The 22,535-nt window shown below is 54.8% G+C and overlaps 1 protein-coding gene across 5 annotated transcripts in view; it reads left to right on the forward strand.

Annotated features, from left to right (window-relative positions):
• The window catches only part of Eip74ef (Ecdysone-induced protein E74), a 150,978-nt gene that overhangs the window by 100,901 nt on the left and 27,542 nt on the right, over positions 1–22,535 (forward strand). For 4 of the 5 annotated variants that reach the window (XM_076305109.1, XM_076305110.1, XM_076305113.1 and 1 more), the window contains 3 exons: positions 17,682–17,939; positions 20,610–20,777; positions 21,622–21,861. In XM_076305109.1, the coding sequence (XP_076161224.1) occupies positions 17,682–17,939; positions 20,610–20,777; positions 21,622–21,861 (666 nt within the window). The remainder of the gene's footprint in view (positions 1–17,681; positions 17,940–20,609; positions 20,778–21,621; positions 21,862–22,535) is intronic. The other variant, XM_076305111.1, reaches the window with a different exon arrangement.

The following is a 22,535-nucleotide window of genomic DNA, read 5'->3' on the forward strand; positions in this document are numbered from 1 at the left end:
TTCGATCGCCCCGAGGGGGAAGAAAACAGCGTCTGTCGATCGGGCAGCCACCGAGCAGGGTTAATCAGCGACCGGGGGTTGCGAGATCGTTCTCGGATCAACGCGGCCGGGACGCCGCACCGCGCCGTTCCTGAGTAAAAAGAAACGGACACGCCCCGACGATCGACGGATCGATGCCCTTTTTCCCATCGACCGTGATTCTTCGGCATCGAACGAACGTTTCATGGAAAAGAGCGCCCGTCCGGTACCGAAATCGAAGACGATCGTGAAACTCTCTCGATCGACGGATCGATGACCTTTTTTCCATCGATTGTGATTCTTCGGCATCGAACGAACATTTCGCGGAAGAGCGCGCACATCCGAAATCGAACGCGAACCGAACCAACACTATCGTTAAACTCTCTCGATCGACGTATCGATGGCCTTTTTCCCATGGATCGTGATTCTTCAGCATCGAACGAACGTTCCGCAGAAGAGCGCGCACCCGAAATCGAAATCGAACGCGAATCGAACCAACATAATCGTCAAACTCTCTCGATCGACGGATCGATGGCCTTTTTTCCATCGATTGTGATTCTTCAGCATTGAACGAACATTCCGCAGAAGAGCGCGCACATCCAATATCGAACGCGAACCGAACCAACGCGATCGTTAAACTCTCTCGACCGACGTATCGATGGTTTTTATCCCATCGACCGTGATTCTTCAGCATCGAACGAAAGTTCCATGGAAGAGAACGCGCCCAGAACCGAAATCGAACGCGAACCGAACTAACACCATTGTTAAACTCTCTCGATCGACGTATCGATGGCCTTTTTCTCATCGATCGTGATTCTTCAGCATCGAACGAACGTTCCATAGAAAAGAGCGCAACTCGAAATCGAAATCGAACGCAAACCGAACCAACGCGATCGTTAAACTCTCTCGATCGACGTATCGATGGCCTTTTTCCCATCGACCGTGATTCTTCAGCATCGAACGAACGTTCCACGGAGAAGAGCGCGCGCTGGGAACCGAAATCGAACGCAAACCGAACCAAGACCATCCTCAAACTCTCTCGATCTACGGATCGATGGCCTTTTTCCCATCGATCTTGATTCTTCAGCATCGAACGAACATTTCGCAGAAGAGCGCGCGCCCGAAATCGAACACGAACCAACGCGATCGTTAAACTCTCCCGATCGAACGTTTCGATTCGACCTTGTCGCGAGACGACACTCCTCGCGTACACGAAATTCGTTTTCCCGTCCATCTCCGCGAGAAAGCTGAGAATCGATAGCCTCTTTCCCGCGTCCCAGACCCTGTCGACGAGCGCTTCGAACTCGGCCTCCTTAACCGTTTGAGTGTCGAGCACCGCGATCGCGGTTCTCCACGATAGTTTGAAAGAACGGGCCCGTTTCCCTAACGAAAACGAAACCGATGAGACCAACAACGCAAGAGAAAATTCTCGAATTCTTCGACGAGGATACGCGCCACTTTCCGCACGGATTCCCGCGAGCGTCTACTTCTGGCTTGTTTATCTTCGCGTCGGGATGTGTTTGTTTCCTCCGACCTCGGGTATCCGGCCAATTTTCGTACAATTAACACGCGGCCGTAGCATCGGCGCTTCGAAACGGTACAATTATCGGCTCGTCGAATTTCCTCGAGCTGTTTGCACGGTTAAGAGGAGTCTCGGTCGTTGGGCGCGGTTGGCGGTGCTCGTTCCCTGAACGATACGCCGGTACGTTGCGTTCCGTTCGATGGTTTTTTTCCTTTTATCGATGGGAAGCGTCGATCGAGGCTCGGCTCGGCTCGCTCGCTCGCTCGCAGCGTCGTCGAGCTCGCCGCGGGGAACGTTATCGAAGCGATATATGGAAACAAACGGCGGTTGGATTTAAATAGCCGACGACGCTTCGAGGAAGCGCGCCGTGCTCATTGTAATTCAGGATATTGGCCCGGCGAGGAAGGAAGGACCAACTTCCTGTCTGCGGTTGTACCCTCCTTCGATGCCTTCTCTACGCGCACCGACACCTTTCTCTCCTCTCCTCTCCTCTCGTCACCTCGCGCGGCATCCTAGACCGGTCGTTTTTTCGTACCTGTTCGCTTCACCGATCCGTGATCGGTCCCGCGCGAAAATGGCGACGTTTCGTAAGGCGTCGCAGGCCCGCGTCGCGAACAGACCTTACGAACGGTCTTCCGTTCTCTCGGGTATCGCTCGCTATTGTTCTCCTCGATGCTATTATCGACCATCGGATCGTGTTCGATGCGTCCAATCGCGAAACATCGACCGAGAACGAACATTTTCTGTTCGCGCGGCGACGAAACTCGATCAGCGAAATCGAAATCTACGAAAATTTCGTTTCCTACGACGAACAGGACTCGAGACGTTTCGCCGAGTTTCCCTTCGAAACTAATCGCCACTGCTTTCGAGAACACCGCGCGGAAAATTTTCTCCCCCTGGCTCGCTCTCGTAGAAAGTCGAGCGGTCTGGTTGCGAGCGTCGTCGAGCGGATTCGACGACAACGAGCCGAGGGGAGACCATCTTCGAAATTCTCGAACGTTCGCGTTGCGGGACCGACTCTAATCTTCCCTCGGGTACCATCGTCGGGAAACTCGCAACGACGTTCTCTTTGGCACGCATCGAACGGGGAAAAAGATTTCTATCTATCGGCGCGCGTTGCGCTCTCGCGACCGTCCATTAAAATGCCAGAGGAAAAGGGAAAACGAGTTCGAAGTTGGAATACGCCCAGAGCCTCCATTGGTCGGGCGATTTCGCGCGAGCGCGCTCGATGTTGGATATATCGGTCGGTATCGATGAAATCGACGTGCACGCTTGTGCGTTTCGTTGTTCGAAATCACTTTCAAACGCGAGCCGCGAAACTGACCTACATGCGTCCGAGGCGTCTCCGTGGCTATTTCCTATCGACCTTTTCGTCGCTCTCGCGTACCGTAAAATATTAACAAACTCGTCCGTTAACCGCTGCGGAATCGGCTAAGGTGGACCGAACCGACGTTTCCGGTATTGCGACACGCGGCGGACTCGAGCCGTAAACGTTTCGCCCGGCGCCGAAAGCAAAACTGGAATTCCATTTTTAGAAACGTCCGTGATCGGAATCGAAGCTTGCACCGTGCAGCGTTCGGGCTCGGTGATCGTTTCTAATCTCTCCGACGAGAAGAATTGTGTGTTTTTTTTTTCGTTTTTTTTTTTGCTTCTTCGTCGACGCGCGGAATTTTTTCGCCTCGTCGAGCGAAACCGACTCGAAGATTCCGTCCCGCGGTCGAGCCCGCCCCCTTCTTTTTCTTTTTCCGTGCAATTCGCGAAATCGTCGTACACAAACGATACCGAACGGATCGAGCGACGCTGCATCGCTCGAGGACCGTATCGGAGAGTAAACACGGCAAATTTTGGGGGATAAACGCGGGCTTAGTTGCGCGCGTGATGCAACGACGCAAGTACCGTTATCGCGAGCAATCTCCGTTTCGAAAAACAGGCTCAGAGCAGTGACATCATCTCGCGGGGAGAGGTCTCCCCCGGATTTAACCTCGAACGTTTCCGTCGAACTTTGCGGTGACATTCTACGAAAAACACGGCGGTTCCGTCGTTGTCCTCGTCGCGGAGAATCAACGACGAATCGTCGAATCGTCGAGCGAAAGATTCGTAACTCGACGATCGAGACACGGCGAAGCGCGCGACGAAGATTCTTCTCGCGAGTCTCCGTTTGGCACGCAGAAAGGAACGTTCTTCGAATCTCCTTGGCGCCGTCGGTTTCGATATCTCGTGCCTCGTCACTGTGCAAAGCATCGTTCAAAGAATCATCGTTACACCCGGGATCTTCTTATCGAAGGAGAAGCTTCTTGACCGATCCCAGGTTCGAATCGTGGCGATCGATTTCTTCCCGCCAATTTCGTAACGCACGGTTCTTCCCCGAGAGAACCTCCCGACTCTTGGGACGGGCCTCGTCGAAGCCTTCTTCTTTCTTTTTTTTTTTTTTTTATAGCTCGTCCACGGGGAAAGAAAGTAGCCAGCAGCGGGTTCTCGCGCGATAACCGCATCCGAGCGGACGGGTATCCCTGTATATATATATATATATATTATTTTTTCCCTCGTTGAAGCAACGTTTCTTGGACCGTCTTTGACGAAGGGGACGGACGACGCTCGGTGGGCCCCTCTCCCTTCTTCACCGGTTCGCTCTCGCGCGTTCGTGCCGCCCTTTCCATCGGCGGGTCCACCCTTTTATCCGCGCGGCGTGGTCTCACGCCTCACGAATTTCCTCTCGTCCGGTCGGGATCGATTTCCCGCGGCATTTTCCGCGCCGATCGGCCCGGAAGAGCGAGAGCCCGCCCGAGAATAGGAGGGCGAGAGGCCGGGAGAGGAGGGTGGCGAAGGACGTGTGCCGTAGGCGGTCGCAATAGGAAAACTGGGGTAGACTGTCCTTGTGCTCTTGGGTGGTTATTGGAACGTTGGCACGGAGACGCTTACCTTCGTCTACCGGGTGTCCCAATTGCACGGACGCTTGACACTTGGCACGCGGCACGGTTAATGAAAGTGGAGCGTGATCCTTGCGTAAAAATAGAGGAACGAGACGCGTTCGTTCGGTGGTAATCGATCGATTGGTCAATACCGCGTACGCACGCTCGCGGTACGATCGCGGACGATTCGTCGATTCGAACGGGAGAAACATCTTCCATTTCGGAATTTCCCGCCGATGAGAATTCCGTTCGTAGTCGCGCCGATACCCGAACGTCGATCGAACCGTCAATTTCGTCCGGTTTGTTTCCCGAACGATTCGAGCGAGTAGGATCTCGACCGTCTCGTCTCGCGGAAGAAACGCGGGAGAAGGTTCGTTCGCGCGTTCGAAAGGTTTCTGTACGCCGTGGACGAGTTCGATACCGCGAGACGGATATTTTCGGCCGAGTTACGGATCGCGGCTACCGGACCGGAACGAATCGCATTCATCGCGTCCGCGTAACGAGAATATTTTCCAACGGCGTTCAACGGGGGCGCGTTACGCAAAGATATCCGTACCGGACGCTAAAACCGATTAATTCGGAAATACGAGGCCTATTTATAACATCGTCGACGAAACGGCTACTCGTACATCCGTATCGAAGCATCCATTTCCTCGGTTACGCGTCCGGGTGGTAATCGAAACGTTTGCTCGTCTCGGTCGCGCGTTCTGCACCGCTCGTTCGAAACGACGGAAACTGTGTTCCTCTTTTCCACGCGGAAAGACGTTCAACGTTCCAACTACGAAATCGTCGCGTACGCGTCGAAACGCTCGGTGTACGCGACGACGAGCAACGACGAGGGACTCTTTCTCGAGGAGCAATTGACCTCACCTTGACACAATCGTCCGCGGTTTCGCGCGGTGCGTGGACAGCGTCCGAATTAACGCGAGAAGGGGACGAACGACTAGCGGTGATCGTATCTCGCGCGAGTCGACCGGGGTCGTACGGATACGCGGCGCGGGTTATCGACGCGTCGAGGAGCCAACGATACTTTTTATCCGGCAACCTGGTAACTCGACGGTGCGTCGAACCTGCTTATGGAAACGCGATACTCGGCTCGCGCTCTGGATATCGAGAATAAATATTGGATCCGATCGATAAAGCGGACGCGACGCGAGCGGTATCGTTTCACGGCCGAGGAGGCGTTCCTCGTCGTCGAAGCCGCGATCTCGAAAGATCGCGGACAACGGACGAACACACCACGAACGATCCTCGACGACTGTTGGGAAATTTGTTACCAACGGACACCCCGTAGAGGGATCGATATCGCGCGCAGGGGGCGCATTAATTACCGGCTTGGCTGCGATACCGCCGGCCCTGGAAGAATCGCTCGGAAACCGAACGATTAATTAGCCAACGCGACCGCGTTATTAATCCACCTCCCCCTCCTACCAACTATACGCCGCGTACAGCGCGTGCGTTACGCTCGAGACGCAGAAACCGCGCAAGAATTCCAGGAAGTGTCCAGCGTGCTCGTTTACCACCGAGAATTCGCGTCTTCGTCGATATCGATCCGTTCGAGAGTCGCGAACCGTCCTCCGCGTGCGTGATTCTCATCGCGACGATTCTTCAGCGCGATTACAGAACGCCTCGTCGGCGTTCACCGCGAGAAGAACGCGAACGCGACGATGGAAACGAACCGAAGGTTCGAAGAGGCCGTTGACGCGATACACACCGGTCGGGTAAACGAACCGTGCGGTAATTTCAGGAATTTTATTTCTACGCGCACGGAACATTGTGCGTTGAGTCGATTTACCGTGACATTGGTTCGCGAGACGACTCGTCGAGATACAGGAGGAGACTGCTCGAAAGAGATCAAGTTGCTCCGAGCAGGGATACCGAATCACGATTTGCTTCGTAACTGGTCTATCGCGGACCACGGTCGCGTAAGTTTCGATGGAAAGTAATTTCTTTTTTTTTTTAAACGAAATGTACGTCGAGATAATTTTTATCGAGTGTTACGAGAGGACTCGCGATCGGTCGAAAAGTCGCGGAACAGGTGGAAGAAAACGAGGCACCCGCTAGATACGCGGCGGAGCGAAGGAAAGGAACGCCGCGGCCGAGAGGAGAGGAGAGGAGAGGAGAGGAGAGGAGAGGAGAGCGTGGAAGCGGTGGAAGAGAGGCGGGCTGCTCGATCGCTCGCTATAGGTACGCGAACGGTGCATAGAGGAAGAGCAGCGCGCTCGTTGAATGCACCAGCCCTGACCTACATAGTAAAGCGTGTTGTGGGCTAGGCGAGCCTACGCTAGAGCTACCTAGACTATTATAGCAACGAGGTGTACGGGACGCGTCCCTCCGCTCGCGTTCATCTCGCCGACAGAAGCGGTTCGAGCCGATCGCGTAATCCGATTCGTGGATTTTTACTTCGATTTTTAGCATCGTTCGATCCCTGCTTCCCCAGGGAAGGAAATTTTCGGAGTAACCGTATCGAACTACCGATCGAAATCTACCTCGAGACCGAATCGTCGACCTCGAATCGTGGGAAAGACCAACCGGGGCGATCGAGAGAGAATTTCCCGCCGGTTCCGCTTCTCGCGTTCACCGAATCGATCCTCGACCGGTCTCGTTCGAAAAATCGACCTTCTCTCTCTCTCTCTCTCTCGCGAATCCCTAGTTTCTCGCGAGACGATAAGCCGACCGATCGGAAAAAATCTAAGCTTAAGTATAACGACCGATAATTTCGCGGTTAACCGTCCGTTAGGCGAGCAAGTGCTCGCGCGTTGCGCGCGGACTCGTTGGCGCTCGCTAGCTCGCTAGCTCGCTCGGTCGGTCGTACGCGCGCGCTCTCGGCGTTATTATATCATCTCGCGGACAGTGGTGCGGCGTTTAACATTATGTAATAGGTAGAACGCGCGCTGTCTTGGTACGTGTGCGTCGAGAGGCTCGTTACCAGCCGGTCGATCTTGTTACACAATGCTCGAGCACGGGAGCAACGGGAGTCGAGTGCTATTTTCTAATCAAATGTAAGTACAATCTGCCGTTTGTTCGGCCCGCGGCGCGCTTCAAGCCCGATTCCCACTATCCGTTTAACGATTCGACGCGTCTTGCTACGCGTAAAATCGTCCGGTTTCCCGATCACCGTTTCGATCGCGATGTCCGTGGATGATCGTGCATCGGCTCGACCGAACGTTCGAACCGTTTTCGAGTCGTCGTTCCAGTTCGAGCTTCGTCGCGGAAACGTCGAGAATCGAGCGGAATTCCTCGCGAGTCGCGTTACCCGGTTCGCGTTCCTGGCCGATTCCGAGTCCTTGACACCTTTTCCCCTCGTCCCGATGCCGGTCGCTCGGCCCTCGCGGCGAATCAACGGAGCACCCAACGACACACGGACCTCGACCCGAACCCATTCGCAAAGTGGCCACTGACCTTTTCGTGGAATCGTCGCGATCTCTGTGGTCGCTCGATCGGGCACGGAGGGTGATGCTCGTTGGAAAAGAAAGTCGAAATTCCGCGGCGGGTTCCCCCCCGAATCGCTACTCGGTTACGCAATTAAGAAATTAGATTCTCTCGGGCGTTAGGTTGCGCAACGCGTGGCCATTAACGGTGTGGCCCGTGTTGTTTCTAGGAGCAACCGGATCGTCGACGTCGCCGTCTCGATAACGAGCTTCTCGGTTCGAATCCTTTCTACGGGGCCATGAGGCCACCTTCTCTCCTCTCTCTAGTCTCTGTCTCTGTTCGCAGAGTCGGGAAGAAGTTTTCCCGAATGGAACCGGGTGAAACGACCGCTCGTCGAACGCTTTCTCCGCTCGGTCGACGGTCCTCCATCCCCGCTGATTTCTCCAGAGATCTCGCGTTCGATTATCACGGGTGAGGGTGGCGAGAGACACCGGGGCCCGGGATCGCGTATACCGTAACGACGGGAGAACAGATAACGCTTAAAAGGCTCGGGTACCATCTGGTCCAGGGATACCGCGTAGCTTTTCTACCTGAATTCTAACCACCGTACCGTTAGACACGAAACGCCCCGACCGTTCGAGGATAACCCAGTTTCTTCTTCTTCTTCGTCTTCTTCCCCGGGCTTTTAACGGGACATTGCCGCGGCTCGACGCGCTAACGAGAGAAAGAGAAGGGTATCCACCCCCGTGAGAAAGGAATTTTTATCCTCGGTCGGTCGGTTACGAGATTGCGTCGACGTCCTACCGTCTACGGTTACCTCGTTCACCGAGGGTGAGAATCCTTGGATCGTTCGATCGACGCGTCACGCGGAAACGGACAAATTTCACCTACGAATTCGCCGCGAATCTTTTACTCGTCGAACGTTTCGTATCGATCGTTTCCCACGGAGTCGAGACGGAATCGGGAATAATTCGGTGCACGTTTCGAGATTCCAAAGCGATTTCTCTGGTCGTCGTAAAAATTTTATAATTCTTCGCGTATGCATCCCCCTCCCTCTCTCTATCTATCTATCTATCGATCTGTCTATCTAGTTCCATCGTGGCGGGAAGAATTCACGAGTTTCGCGTTCGCTACCGTGATAAAAAAAAATGTCGTAATTGATCGCGGTCGATTCGGTCCCCGCGGACGCCTCGCGCGTTTTCGATTCGCCGAACGCGACCCAATTGTCCCGGTTGCCCGGTCGCGCGTACTTGGAAACGGGCGCAACTTCCGGATACACTGTGACGGACGCGTCGCCGAGTTTCGGGCGTCGTCGAACCCCTGCGTGCTCGTTCCCGATCCCCTTTTCGTTTCTTTGTTTCCGTTGAGGGGAAGTGGGCGTGTGCGCGCGCTCTCTCGCTCTCTCGCTCGCTCTCTCGCTCGCTCGCGGACGTTTCACGGCGTATCTGGCCTCTACTCGGACGATTCTCTCCGCGGGACAATGGATGGATGAAGTGCTCGGCCGCCTCGTCGACGATCATTCCAGCCGGTCGGCGAAATAGGTCAGGGACGCTCGTGTGTGGCGCGGCGCAGTCGTTTCCTCTTTCTCGCGAGAGAAAGACCGAAAGAGAAAAAAAGAGAAAGAGAGAAAGAGAGAGAGAGAAAAGGCGCAAGGGTGTGCGTAGGTAGGTCGCGAATCCCTCGGCCCTCGGTGCGTTTTCAAGGCTGGTTCGGGGGTGGCTCCTCGAGTTTCCCGGTTGAATGGAACCCGAGGATGTTTCGATACGGAGCCGTGCGATTCCACCGGACCCCCGTCCCCCGTGTACCGTTCCTCTGACCCACTTTTTCCAAGCCCCCCGAGCCTTTCGAATCGAGTAACTCGAATGACAAAGCGATACGGGTAACGGAGCGAACCCGCGCACCTGGACGTCTCCCGAATTCGAGGACTCGCGAAACTCATTTCCATCGCGGGAACGACGAGCGGAGAAATTCCCTTTCGTTCGGGTTTCGGTGGGCTCGTTTGTTCTCGGTTCGTTTCCCGGTCGCCTCGAGGCACCCGGGTGTCTCGGTTACCGGGACCGAACAACGCGATAAACTGGAACGAGATAAAGAATCGTCTCTTTTCTTCCGGTTAACTCGTCCGCGTCTGGCGACCCTCGTACGCGATAAGTCGACGAGGAACACCGCGCTTCGTCGTCGACCTTACCGATCGATCGCGAGGATACGCTGATTTTTCATCGAGCAACGGTATCGCGGGGATACGTTGATTTTTCATCGAGCAACGGTATCGCGCTTCCGCGAGAGTTTCGCAGCCGGTCGATAACAACGAAGATTCCATCGAGGCGTTCAAAGGTGATACGTTGACGCGTCGAGCGCCAATTACGAGTCGCCGCTCGTAACCGATTCGTCTTCGACGCGAACTCGTACGAAACGAACGGCTATAAATAACGAATACCGAACGATCGATAACGAAACTCGGCTAGCGTTCGAAATAATCGATGTTTAATTCATCGAAGGAAAAGTAAAGCGTCGACGCGCTCGCGCGCTCGCGCGCGTTACGCACGATCGGGATACTCGATCGCGATATTCGATCGCGAGAGACCGATTATCTTCTCTCGGAGGGAATTCTCGCCACGGTCTCGTTACCCTTGTTTCGATCCGATATCGAGTCACGGTAATGCCCGCTCGTTCCGTTTACGATAAATACGGGTCACCGACGGAGACGGCCGAAATTTCGAAACCGAATCGAGTTCCGTGCGATAGAAACGGAAGGTTGAAAATAACGAATCGTTGCTTTTGCACGAAAATTAAATCGAACGAAACGTTGCTCGTTTGCAGTAAACCGGGTGTCCTGTAGGTAAAGTGACCTGTTTCTCGTAACGGAAATCGAGACGGCCGATCCTCGGGGGAGCTACGCGGAGAACAGAGTAGGGAGTATCCTAATCGCTCGATCTATCGCACGCTCGCAAAAATCGGTGTATCGAAGACGTTCCTGTAGTCGATCGACCCGCTACGGAGCAATGTACAAGACTTATCTTACTCGTCGATTAAGAACTGTACGCGCACTCGTTTTATCGTAGTTCGGAGCGATCGAATTCGGCACGTTCGTTATCCGAAAAGGGTCGATGATGCGATTCATTCGTCGAGAAATAATTTTTCAAACAGAGACGTACAAACCAGAAACAGAAACAAAGAGAGAAAAATCTTTGTTCCTCCAGGAGTTTACCTGCTGCAAAATAAAAAAGAAAAAATGTTAAGGGAAAAGTTGCGTAAGAAAAAGAAAAAAAAAAAAGTAAAACCAAGGGAAAATTCCGAGGGTCTCGGAATCGAAGGTTTCCCTATGGTCCGAGTGTCGAGGAGCGTCGTCGCTCTCGATCGGTTCTCGTCGCGCGATAACGGCCCCGGGGCTCTTTGCACGAAACACCCACTCGCCGCGACACGCACGTACACTCGCTCGCGCTCGAGCCGCGGCACACGAAACCAGCAGAAGCACTCTCGGTTTCGACGGAGGAAGTGGGTCGCGCACATGCACGTCGCACCGCTCCGCTCCACGCCGCGCCACTCCGCTCCACGCCGCTCCACACCGCGCCGCGCCGCGTGGCTGCCGCGTCGCTTCCGGTATCGAAATTTCCGGCTTTGCCAATTCCGCGGCGCAACGGACTTAATAGCCGACCGTGTCTGCTCGTTCCATCGGCGATATGCATTACAGCTGGCTAATTAGGCGCCGCGGCGCGCCACGGCGCTGTTCGAGCCGAGCCGTGCACGAGCACGAGGACGACTATCGATCGTGGCCGTTCTAATTAGCTCGTCGCGGCGATACACGTTCGCTCGCGGAACCGCGAACTTTGAACGATAACGATAACACCGCGGAGGAACCTCGAATACGAACGGTAGGGACCGACCAAGAGAGGAACGACTCTTTCGACCGCGAAAACCTACGTTTAAATAAAAGCAGAGCCAAGGCACGCGGAAGAACGGAATCCGACTCTCTAATTAATTCCACGGTCTCTACCCTAACGACTCTCGCTCTTCGATTCGCTACCGCTCGACACCGCGCTCTCGATTATCCTTACGACGATTCTTTTCACAGCGCGGTGAACTCGATCCGACGATCCAATTTCGGTACGTACGAGACCGCGCTGTACCGATATCCGTCGAATCGTCGACGTACGTTCCGTTCGCGTATCCACGCGTTTGTAAACATTCAACACCGATCGCTTATCGACCGTCGCGTAGATTCTATGTATCGGCGACCCGTAATCCCAGCGCTCGATTTTTCTCCGCGTGTACGCGTACGATCGGCGAACACCGATCAAGCGTCGAACCAACGAATCACCGAAATAACACGAGGAATGGGAAAGTTTTATTTATATCGTTGTCAAGATAGCGCCGCGTCGCGTCTCGCGCGAATCGACTTCAGTCGAATCGATGCTCACGATCGACCGTTCAATCGGAAAATCCACGATCGGTTCTTCCGGTCGATCGATCCTCGACGTTTCAAAGTGTACGATCGCGTGGTCTCGCGTCGGTTCGCGTTCGCACGTAAATCGAACGGAGACGTCGCCTCGTGTGCGACGAAACGGTGGTTTCGACGATACCGTGGAAAAAGGAAACGACGCGGCGCCGGCCGGGGAAAAGAAGAAGGAAACGTTCGTTCGAGTTCCAATCGCGGGAGGAATCGGTGGTTCCCGGAGACGGCGCTCACCTGGCGTTCGTGAATTAAACAGGATCGTCTAGGTTATGAAATATTCAGCGTCGAGAGGGCGAGTAAGGGGGGTAGGCGGTTAATTACCGTCGGTTCGCCTCGTCCGGCATCGATCCGCGTGGTCGACGATCGGTCGTCGAGTCGACGTCGAGTCGCGCGAAATTTTGTCGATCGGGAGCCGACACCGTGCCCGAACGGCCGAGAAAGTGCGCCAGCAGCCTCGGCGTGCCGCGAAATTACGTAACGCGGCCAATAACGAACCGTCGACGAATCAAAAGCCGCCGCGCGATCGGATTTCGGCGAAGCCGAACTCGCGACGTTCTCGTCGTCGAGAGCGGAGGGGGAGACCCGATCCGAGTCGTTACGATCGACGATATCCTCGCGCGAGTTCCTTCCACCCGTTTCGGCGCGAGAATTCGATCGTTCGAGGGAACTCGAATTCGAAATCGCTCGCTCGCGATCGAAAGAGATCGCGTTCCGTACTCGAGGACCTCGCTTCGCAACCGGACGAACACTTTCACGGGAGAAGACGAGAACCGTGATTTCCACGCCCACCGTTCCTCTCTCGCGGCGGAGCCACAGGTGCGTGCAGCTGCACCTGCGTCGGCCGCGAAAACGTTGCAGTTCGTTTCACGGCCGTAATTTCCCCTCTGTCTTCCGTCGAGAAACCTTGACTCGTCGATTCCCCCGTGAATCCTCTCGGCCGTAGTGCTTTCTCGCCGCTTAAACGCTCTCGCGAATTTCGTTCACGCTCGAAATACCGACCGAATCGAGATCCGTCTTCGTCTCGAGACGGAGAGGTATTCGGGGTCGTTCGCGTCCGGGAATCGAACGTGACACGTCAGACGACGACCACACTGGAGTAAACGAGGTCCTCGGCAGGGAAGTTTAACAAATATTGCGAAAAATGTCCCGATCCAGCGGGAGAGCCTTGGTTACCCAACGAACGATTCGAACGTTCTTCGAAGCATCGATTCGTGGTAAAAATCGAGGCACGGAGGAAACAGTGCGCGCGAAGGCGTCCACGATCCGAGCCGGCTCGATTCACGAAATCGCTCGCGCCGGTGCTTTGGTCACCGAACGACCGACATACGCCCGTGGCGCGCGTGATGTCACATAGAAAGAGAGAGTCGTTACCGTTACGCAATGCCCGCTCGGCCGGAAGGTGTGTGCGCGCGCCTGCCTGCGTGCGTGCGTGCGTGCGCGCGCGTACGTGGCGAGAAAGTTGCGTGGCCCGGGCGAAACGCTGACCTTACGTACGCCGCGTGTGCGTGCGTGTACGCCGGAGCGGATTCGCGACCCGCAGCCGATTCGGATTATTGCGCCTCGGATTCGACCCTCGACTCTTTCGACAGAGGCTAGGAAACGAGGAAAGCGGAATACGCAGCTACCAGACGTCCGTGCGAGTCGTTTATCGAATGGACGTACTCTCGGCGAAGTTTCTTTCTTTCTTTCGTCTTGGTGTATCTTTGACGACTCGAGAGGAGTCGCAACGAAATTATTAGTGAGCGTTACGAGCTTCGAGAGCTCCTTTTGTAGCGCGGCTGCTCCAGAAGAGGAAATATACGGGAAGAAAGGACGCGGAACAAAGGTAACGCGTTTCTATCGAGAGACACGAGCGTACGCGGCACGCTTTGCGAGAGAATCGAGCCGAAACGAAGGGATCCACGTAGCGAGTCTCGACGACGAACCCCGGAAGCGAGACCGAACAACGAATCGGAGCGAGGAAGGAAAATCGCTCTCCGGGTCTCGAGGCTCGCGACACGAGCCTCGAAGCGGGGATGTTCGGTCGATGCGGCTAGACACCCACCCTTCTCGCTGACGCGGAGGGCGAGTCAAGGTCAAGCAAGGTCGAACCTCGCCGGAACCTCCCCGGGGACTCGATTCCCCGCTAACGAGCCACCGCGGTCGGCTGCTCGCAATTAAGATGGCCGAAGATCGTGAAAAGCGATCCTCGAGGTCCCTCGCGGAACGATCGTTCGCCTCGTGGCTCACGGGGAACGCCAGGAACCCTTCGAGCTCGCTTCGAGCTCGTATTTTACCACGGTTGGTCCTCCTCTCGCGCCGATCGACCAACCGACGACGACTTCGTGAATATATAATATACCGCGCGAGGATATTGGAAAATCGGTGACGCTTTGGTGATTTTCTTTCTCGTTCTCGAACAAACTCGCGTCGATCGACGAACCGATGACTCCTTCGTGAATACGTACCACGCGAGGAAATTGGAAAATCGGTGACGCTTTGGTGATTTTCTTTCTCGTTTTCGAACGAACTTACGCCGATCGCCGAATCCTCCGTGAATACATATCACGCGAGGAAATTGGAAAATCGGTGACGCTTCGATGATTTTCTTCTCGTTCTCGAACGAACTCGCACCGATCGACGAACCGACTCCTCAGTGAATACATACAACGCGAGGATATTGGAAAATCGGTGACGCTTGGATGATTTTCTTTCTCGTTCTCGAACGAAGGAAAGTTTCGAGCGTCCCCTAAAAAGGAAGTGGCTCGTCCGCAAAGTGGTAGGTTCGAGGGTAAAATTGTCGACGATTCTAAACGAATCGATATCGTCGCGAGCCGGACGACGACCGAGCGAGGAGGAAACGAGCGTACCGCTCCGGGGCCCACGGTAACGAGTCGTTTATTCTTCGCGAGTTCGATTCGTCGAAAAAATGGTGGAGCAACGCCGCAGAAATAATTCAACGGCTGCGCGGCCTCGGGAACGTCGATCCGAAATGCACCCTCGTCGGCGTCGGCCTCGTTAAGGGTGTGCTTTAGGGTGAACGGAGGTCAACGGGGATTCTTAAACTCGAGGCCGCGCGATACCATCTCCTTCGGCTTCCGTTCGAAACGAACCAGCGAAAGCCACGCTTCCGCTCGTAAGATGCGTGTCCGAGTCGCGTTAACGCTCCTCCCGACAACTTTGGAAACCGTTAAATCCGTTGCAGCGGCCCACCAAACCAATCCAGATACGTTAACGCAACATTTTCCACACGAATTTTACCAACGATCACGATTATTGAGATCGTCGCGTTAACGCTCGTCTCGACAACTTTGGAAACCGTTAAATCCGTTGCAGTGGCCTACTGATAGATTCTAGACGCATTAGCGCAACATTTTCCACACGAATTTTACCAACGATCACGATTATTCGGATCGTCGCGTCGGTTGGGAAACTCGCGAAGGAAGAACCATGTATTTATTCTCGAGATCGGTTCCACTTGCGTTCGTGGCTTCGATGTTGGTCCGATCGGATGAATATTCGAGACATTTGGTTCAGTTTCATACCATTCGTCGCATTTTCGTTTCATTCGGTCGAGACGCTTCTTCGACCCGAAACGGAACACCAGAATCGGTCGCGAGCGTTCCTCCAGAGTTCGCGTCGGTTGGAAACTCGCGAAAGAAGAACCATGTACTTGTTCTCGAGATCGGTTCCACTTGCGTTCGTAGGTTCGATATTGGTCCGATCGGAAGAATATTCGAGACATTTGGTTCAGTTTCACACCATCCGGCGCATTTTCGTTTCATTCAATCGAGAGGCCTCTTCGATCCGGAACATCAGAATCGATCACGAGTGTTCCTCCAGTGTTCGCGAAATCCCTCGAAAGACGCTCGTCCGATCTCGCGGTGCGAAAGATCGCTCGTTCCATCGGATATCGCGCAGAACCGGATATTCGGAGTTTAGGTCTGGGTTAGTCCGGCGCTCCAGAAAATTACGAGCCCGGACTGGCGGGTGCCTCGTTGTTCGGTTTCGCTCGGCGTCCGTGACTTCTCTCATTATTCTTCCCTCGGAGTTTTTCGCCTCTCCTGTTTTTCCCTTTGTTCGGTCCGCGGCTCGGTGTTCTCTTCCTCCTTCGTCCTCCTCTCCCGTGGCGTCCCGCGTCCGCCGAGTCCGTTCCCCTCGACCAAGCCGGGAGAAGAAACCGATCGTTTGCCGGTCTCCTGCGCGCCGCTAAACACAGCCGCGAGCCCGATCTACGTGATCATAATTACCGATTCAATTCACGGATCCCTCGGTTGACGTCAGATCCCGAGATGTTTATCGCGGCGAGCCGCGAGTTGGCTCGCTTCGGTTCGCTCTTTGCCCTCTTCGGTTCGAATTTTCCTCTGAATTTCCCGCGTTCGCGCGGCTCCGCGTGGGACAGGGTGGAAGACAGCGTCGATCGTTCCCTTTCGACTTTCCGTCGAGAGGATCCAATCAGAATGAGCGAAACGGAGCGATCGACGCTTGGACGATTTTGTATCTTTTGCTCGTCGATCGGCGCCGCGTTACTTCCGGCACTCGGTCGCGTCTCGTTGCGACTCGGTACCGGCGTAAATAATAATTTCCCTGCGACGAGCGAACCCCGTAAACTCGGTTCCTCCCCCGTGTCCGTTTGCCGATTCGAGGCAAGGAACGCGGTGTCTTTCTCTCGGTCCACTGGCACGGTTTCGTCATCGTCGACTTTCTCACGGGAACGCGCAGACTCGTCTGGAGCGCAAATATCGCGGACCTCGTCCGATTGCGCAACGAAAGTCCGATCGTTTAACCGTGTGGGCGCCGAAAAGTAAACGCGGTAAAAAGCGGTCGACACACTTCTCCCTCCCGAGAACAGCGGCGGCGGTAGCGGCGGCGGTAGCGGCGCCGCGCGTAAGACCGCGCCGCGCGACCACGAGGAGAGAAACGAACACCCAGAACGAAGAAAGCGCGACGAGGAGAAGAAGCGGCTCGCGACCGATTCGCAGCATCCTGCCCGCTCGATTTTCCACGGCGAATCGATTTTTCCCCCGCTTCGTACCCCGCCGCGAGAAATTGCTTAATGAAGCCGCGAGGTTGGCGCTGCCTGAAAGGAAGGTAGAAACGTTGCAGTGGGTCAAGGAGAGACACACCGGCTTTCACTTCCTCTCCGCAGCGCCGCGCTATGCCCCTCGAGAACACCTCCCGTGCCTCAATTTTTTTCTTTTTTCTTTTTTTTTTTCTCCCTTTTTTTCCCGGCGCGCTTCCTCGGCCTTCTCTCGGCGCTACCGTTAGGAAGGGATCCCCGACCGGTGGAATCCCTCGCGTTCGCCCGTTGCCTCTGGGACGATTCGATTTCCGCTCCGCGGGCAGAGAAGGCTCCTCCGACCCGCGCACTCGTCCGCGATCGTATACCGAGCCGGCTAACCATCCCCGAAATATGTTTGCGTGGTTTCAGTGGACACCAGGGAGGTCCAGCCGCACGATGCGAGCGAGAAGGAGCAACTCGGTCTCGCGAGCGTTAAAGCGGAGCCAGGATCGACCGGTACGACGACGACCACCACGGGGACTCGTCTGTTGCACGGTATCCTCTCCCAGCATCCCCAGCAACACGGCCTAGGGGTGCAAAACGGATACGGCCGCCACTTGGCCGGGCATGCTCAGATGGGCCAACCGCCCTACACCACTGCCACTATCGCCACCACCAGTACACCAGGTTAGTGACGCTCGGCTTTCGATCGTATCTGAACGAACCCCTACCAGAACGGATAAAATCGATCTCCATCCTCGAGAGATCCATCGCGGTTCTTCGGCACGAACCTCGCCCCGATTAAACGCGAAACTTTTCGCCACGCTTTCGTCTCCCGTCGGTTGTTAAAATTTCGTTTCGCGGCTCGGTGTCAAAGCGGATTTCGAAAACAAACGACGCGCCGCGTCAAAGCTCGCCACGGCGTTGCGATAGAAACGCGGAGAAAGCAATGGAAAGGACTGCGCACTGCCGTGAAAAAAGTGAAACGATACCGCGTTGCCGTGTTTTCTCCGATTCCGCGCTCGCGCGCAAGAAGAGAGGAGCTCGCGAATCGCGTACATCCCGTCCCGAACGATCGATTTTTACGGTCGGTCCAGCCCGTCGTAACGAGCCAACGACGATAATATTTAGCGAGCAATATCGGCGACCTATCGGTAAACAACCGGACAGGAAATCGCTTCCGGCGTGGACGAACACGGCCGGCCACGGTGTGGCGCGTTGGCAAACGTTTGACTTTCCTCTCTCGGCGGGTTTTCACGGGCGCGTTGGGCAAAGCGCGCTCTCGCTCTCCTATTGGCCGTTTCTCGGTCGCTCGTTCGACCGGCGATTCCCCGCCGCTGACATTAATCGCCGGAGACGACGCGGCGGCGATAAAAAGGCGAAAATTCCTGTTTAGCCGTTGCGCGGAGACCGGCCATATCGATTTCTCGGCTTCCCGTCGGCTTCGACGGAAGATTTCACTCGGGAACTGCTCTCGGCTCTTGTTTCTATTCTTTTCAACCGACGACCGCGCTCGCGAACGAAGCGTACCCGAAATTCGCGGGGACGGTCTAGCTTCCGCTTGCGGAGACCACCGAGTTACTTTAACGCGAACCACCTGTAAAAATCGATCGACCGGGACATTCGATGACCGTTCGGTGGTTCAACGTTCGGTTCGATCTTTTTACCCGCGTTTCGAGAAATTATGGAATTATTGAACGCGTCAACGTCGAACGATGAATCGCGTCGAATTCGGAGAGAGAAATACGAAGGAAACATTTCGAAGGCAATTCCGTTGATTCGAACGCTCGTTCGCGCGAACATTCTTTCCGAAAGGAACCGAAAGAGAACGGAGAACCCCGCGAACGGTACCGTTCTCGCTTCGATACCGGCGAAAGTTCCAATTAACGTCGGATTCTCGATGCGCGCGTACAGCTCGTGACTTTTCGAATTTCTAAATTTCTTTCGAAAAAAGAAAAAAGAAAATAAAATAAAAATAAAATCGCGAATGGCTGTAAGGTCTCTCGATGCAGGACGTCCCGATCGATTCGACTCCGTGGAACCCCGGGTACCGTATGTAACGAGTCGATTCGTCTCCCCCTACCACCGAGTCGTCTTTATCGCTTTCGTTTCGAGCCAGGGCGAGGTCCCTCCCCCTCCCTCTCCCCTTACCCCTCCGGAGGCGTGCACGGGCGCAAAGTAAAAGCAAAAGGTACCGTACGAATATACGCGGCGAGTTCGCCGCACGTGATACCCGAACCTTTGCAAAACGTGGTTGCGTAACCACGTGGACTCGGTGAGTAGTAGCCGCGCGCGATCCGGTTCAACGGAGCAGTTCCACGGCGAAACGAACTCGCCGGGGAGGTCGATTACCGAAATAATCGGCCGTTGCATAAAGCGCGCGACCGCCTCGTCGTACCGACCGAGAGATTCGCGAACGCTCCTACGGTACCGAGCCCTTGCGCTCCTCCGTTTTGCATAACGCGACGTAGCAAATTAACGAGAACGGTAGCGTCCACCGGGACGAGGAGGACCACGCGCCAACGAACGAACGAACGAACGAACGAACGAATCGACGAACGAATGCCTCGCAGGACCTTTTAGGACTGGTTTCGAACGGTCGGCCGAGACGAGAGAGAGCGAGACTCGGTCTACCGGCCGAGAACTGGAGGGAGGGAGAGAGGAGACCGTGGGAAGCACCAGCGATACGCATACCCAATGACCGGATGACCTTCGCCCGTTGCATAAAGATGCCTTTAATTGACGGCGCGCGCGAAAACACGTTCGGCGGTCTGGGTGCTCGATAAAGCCGAGCTCCCTCGACGATCCATCGAGCCTACACGTTCCTACCGTGAACACGGGGACCACCTCGGAGAGTCTAATTTGCTCGCGGAGCACAAAGACCCGAAGAAACCGCGCGGAACGAGACTCTGGCCCTGAAATTCGACCGCTTCGATTTTCCCTAGCTACCGAGCCGCGACGAGAGACTCTCTTTCGAGCATTCCGATTCGATTCCACGGAACCCGGATTCCCGACGCGCGACGACCGAACTTTGTTTCCTCTCTACCGTTCTCGTGTATACGCGGTTCGAAAATTCCGTCGGTGAGCTTTCTCACCCCCTCGTTGTCTCGACATCGGCGAAAAGAAAAAATTCTCTCCGCTCGGTTCGACGGAGCTCGCGGAAGCGACCCGGTCTCTCTTTTCCGCGGTTTGGTAATTCCGTTGCACGCTGGAAAAGACAGCGAGGGAAGCGAGGGAAGCGAGCGAAGCGTTGCGAAATCGTTCCACCCGCCAGCCCCGAGTTTCCACTTGACGTTGATCGCGCGATGGACGCAATTACCAAAGGAAGTGTGTTTCTCTTTTGTTGCATGGGAACAGGAAGCGGATCACTGCCAGCGAGTCCCGCGGACAGCGGAGTCAGCGACGTCGAGTCCAGCACGTCCTCCGGCGGTAACGAGGACGCGAATCTCTTGCTGAAGGCCAGGCTCAACCCCAACACGTCCCTTCAGCCGAGTCTGGCGTCCCATCATTCTCATTTGTCGTCAGGTAAGCGAGCGGACTTCCGCGGCCTGGATACAACCGTCGCGCTTCGACGACGGGGTACATAATTAAATCCCTAAGCTCGGCACGTGCGCTTCACGCTCGTTCAAAGGATCGCGTCGATTCGCGAACATTTCGGCAGGTAGCTGCCTTCTTCTGAGCTTCTTCGTACGTGGACCGCTTCGACCAGACTCGATCCACCGCGACTTTACGATTCGCTGCGAGTCCCGTGAATGTTCTATGGATTGGAAAATCGACGATTCTCGGTCACGAGGGTTATAGTTTGTTTATTTCCAAGGGAAGGATCTCTTGGTGCAAGAGAGTAGCTTTTTAACCCTTTGCACTCGAGGATTCTTTGCTACCAGGAACCAAAGCCTCGAGATCCTTCGAATCGTGTAATTCATCCGGAATGGAACATTTTTATACACTTTGAATACGTGCGTTTACACTCTACAAGAACGTGACATTTCAATTCCAATTTGAATTCCAAACCACCATATTTCTCCGGATGGAAAATCGGTATACTTAATTAAGTGACGAGTGTAGATCTCCTCTCGAGTCCAAAGGGTTAAACCGTTTACGAAAAAAATAAACCCCCAATAAAATAGAGGCCTCCGATCGCCTCTGTTCGGGATCTACCCAAACGGGGACGATCGTTTCGATTTCGAAATCGAAGGGATCGATCGCGGAACCGTCCGAGCGCGAAACGTACACCGGAAGAGGTTGTCGTAGATCGTGGTCGTAACGGTCGAAGATCGGTGAAAATCGCGGTGCCCCCGTTGTTAGAACGACGCGATCGAAACGGTTCCGTGGGTTTGCTGATCGAACGAGTTCGTCGAATGTCCGACAGCAGCACTCGGCAGGTCAGCCTGTCACAGTCCTGGCGTTTATCCGTCGACGGCGGGCTTCCTGCCGCCCTCCTATCATCCTCATCAGCATCATCCCTCCCAGTACCATCCGCACAGAGGGAGCTCGCCCCACCATCAACACGGGAACCACACCATGGGCCCGACAATGGGACCGCCTCACCATCATCACCATCATCAAACGCAGAGCCTCCAGCACCTGCATTATCGTCAGCCTCCTACACGTAAGTTCGAATTTTCTTATCTTCTCGAGCGTAGCCGACTGCGTAGCCACCGATCGAACAACTGGCTTTCGAAGACGTTGGGAAAGTTTCTTCGAATCGCATGAATTTTTCAAAGTATCCGTGGCATCGCGGAATTATCGGTTTCGTAAGCTTTTACTCTTTTTTCTTTTTTTTTTTTTTTTTATTCCGTCTTTCTTTCTTTTTTTTTCGTTCCGTTGCGTTCCTCGAGTCGAAGGCTCGTTCGAGGAAAACGTACGCGTAGTTCGATATTGAATTTTAGATACGCGCCAGATGTTGCGAGGGACGAAAATAGGTACGCGTTCCGGGTCGAAAGATAACATCGAGACGACCTTGAAAACTCGGGAACAAATTTTTCCGTTTGGTATTCGATGCGCAGCGCTCGTCCTTCGGTACCGGTCGAGTCTCCGCGCGATGCGCTCGTTTCGCTCGTCGAAGACCGGGGAGACAATTAGGCGTGTCTCCGTTTGCCACGTAACCACGCGGATACGGATCTCGACGGAGAACTCGTTCGTTAGTATCGACGAAACTTTCCCCGCGCCCTTTCGACGTTAAAAAATACATACGTTCGATGCTATCTCTCGGTCGCGTTGCAACGGTGCAACGGTGCAACGGTGCAACGAGTGACTTTGTCGCGCGGGCAAGGTCTCGCGAAT

This window comes from Ptiloglossa arizonensis, chromosome 2 (genome assembly GCF_051014685.1).
Source record: "Ptiloglossa arizonensis isolate GNS036 chromosome 2, iyPtiAriz1_principal, whole genome shotgun sequence".
Lineage (NCBI taxonomy): Eukaryota > Metazoa > Arthropoda > Insecta > Hymenoptera > Colletidae > Ptiloglossa > Ptiloglossa arizonensis.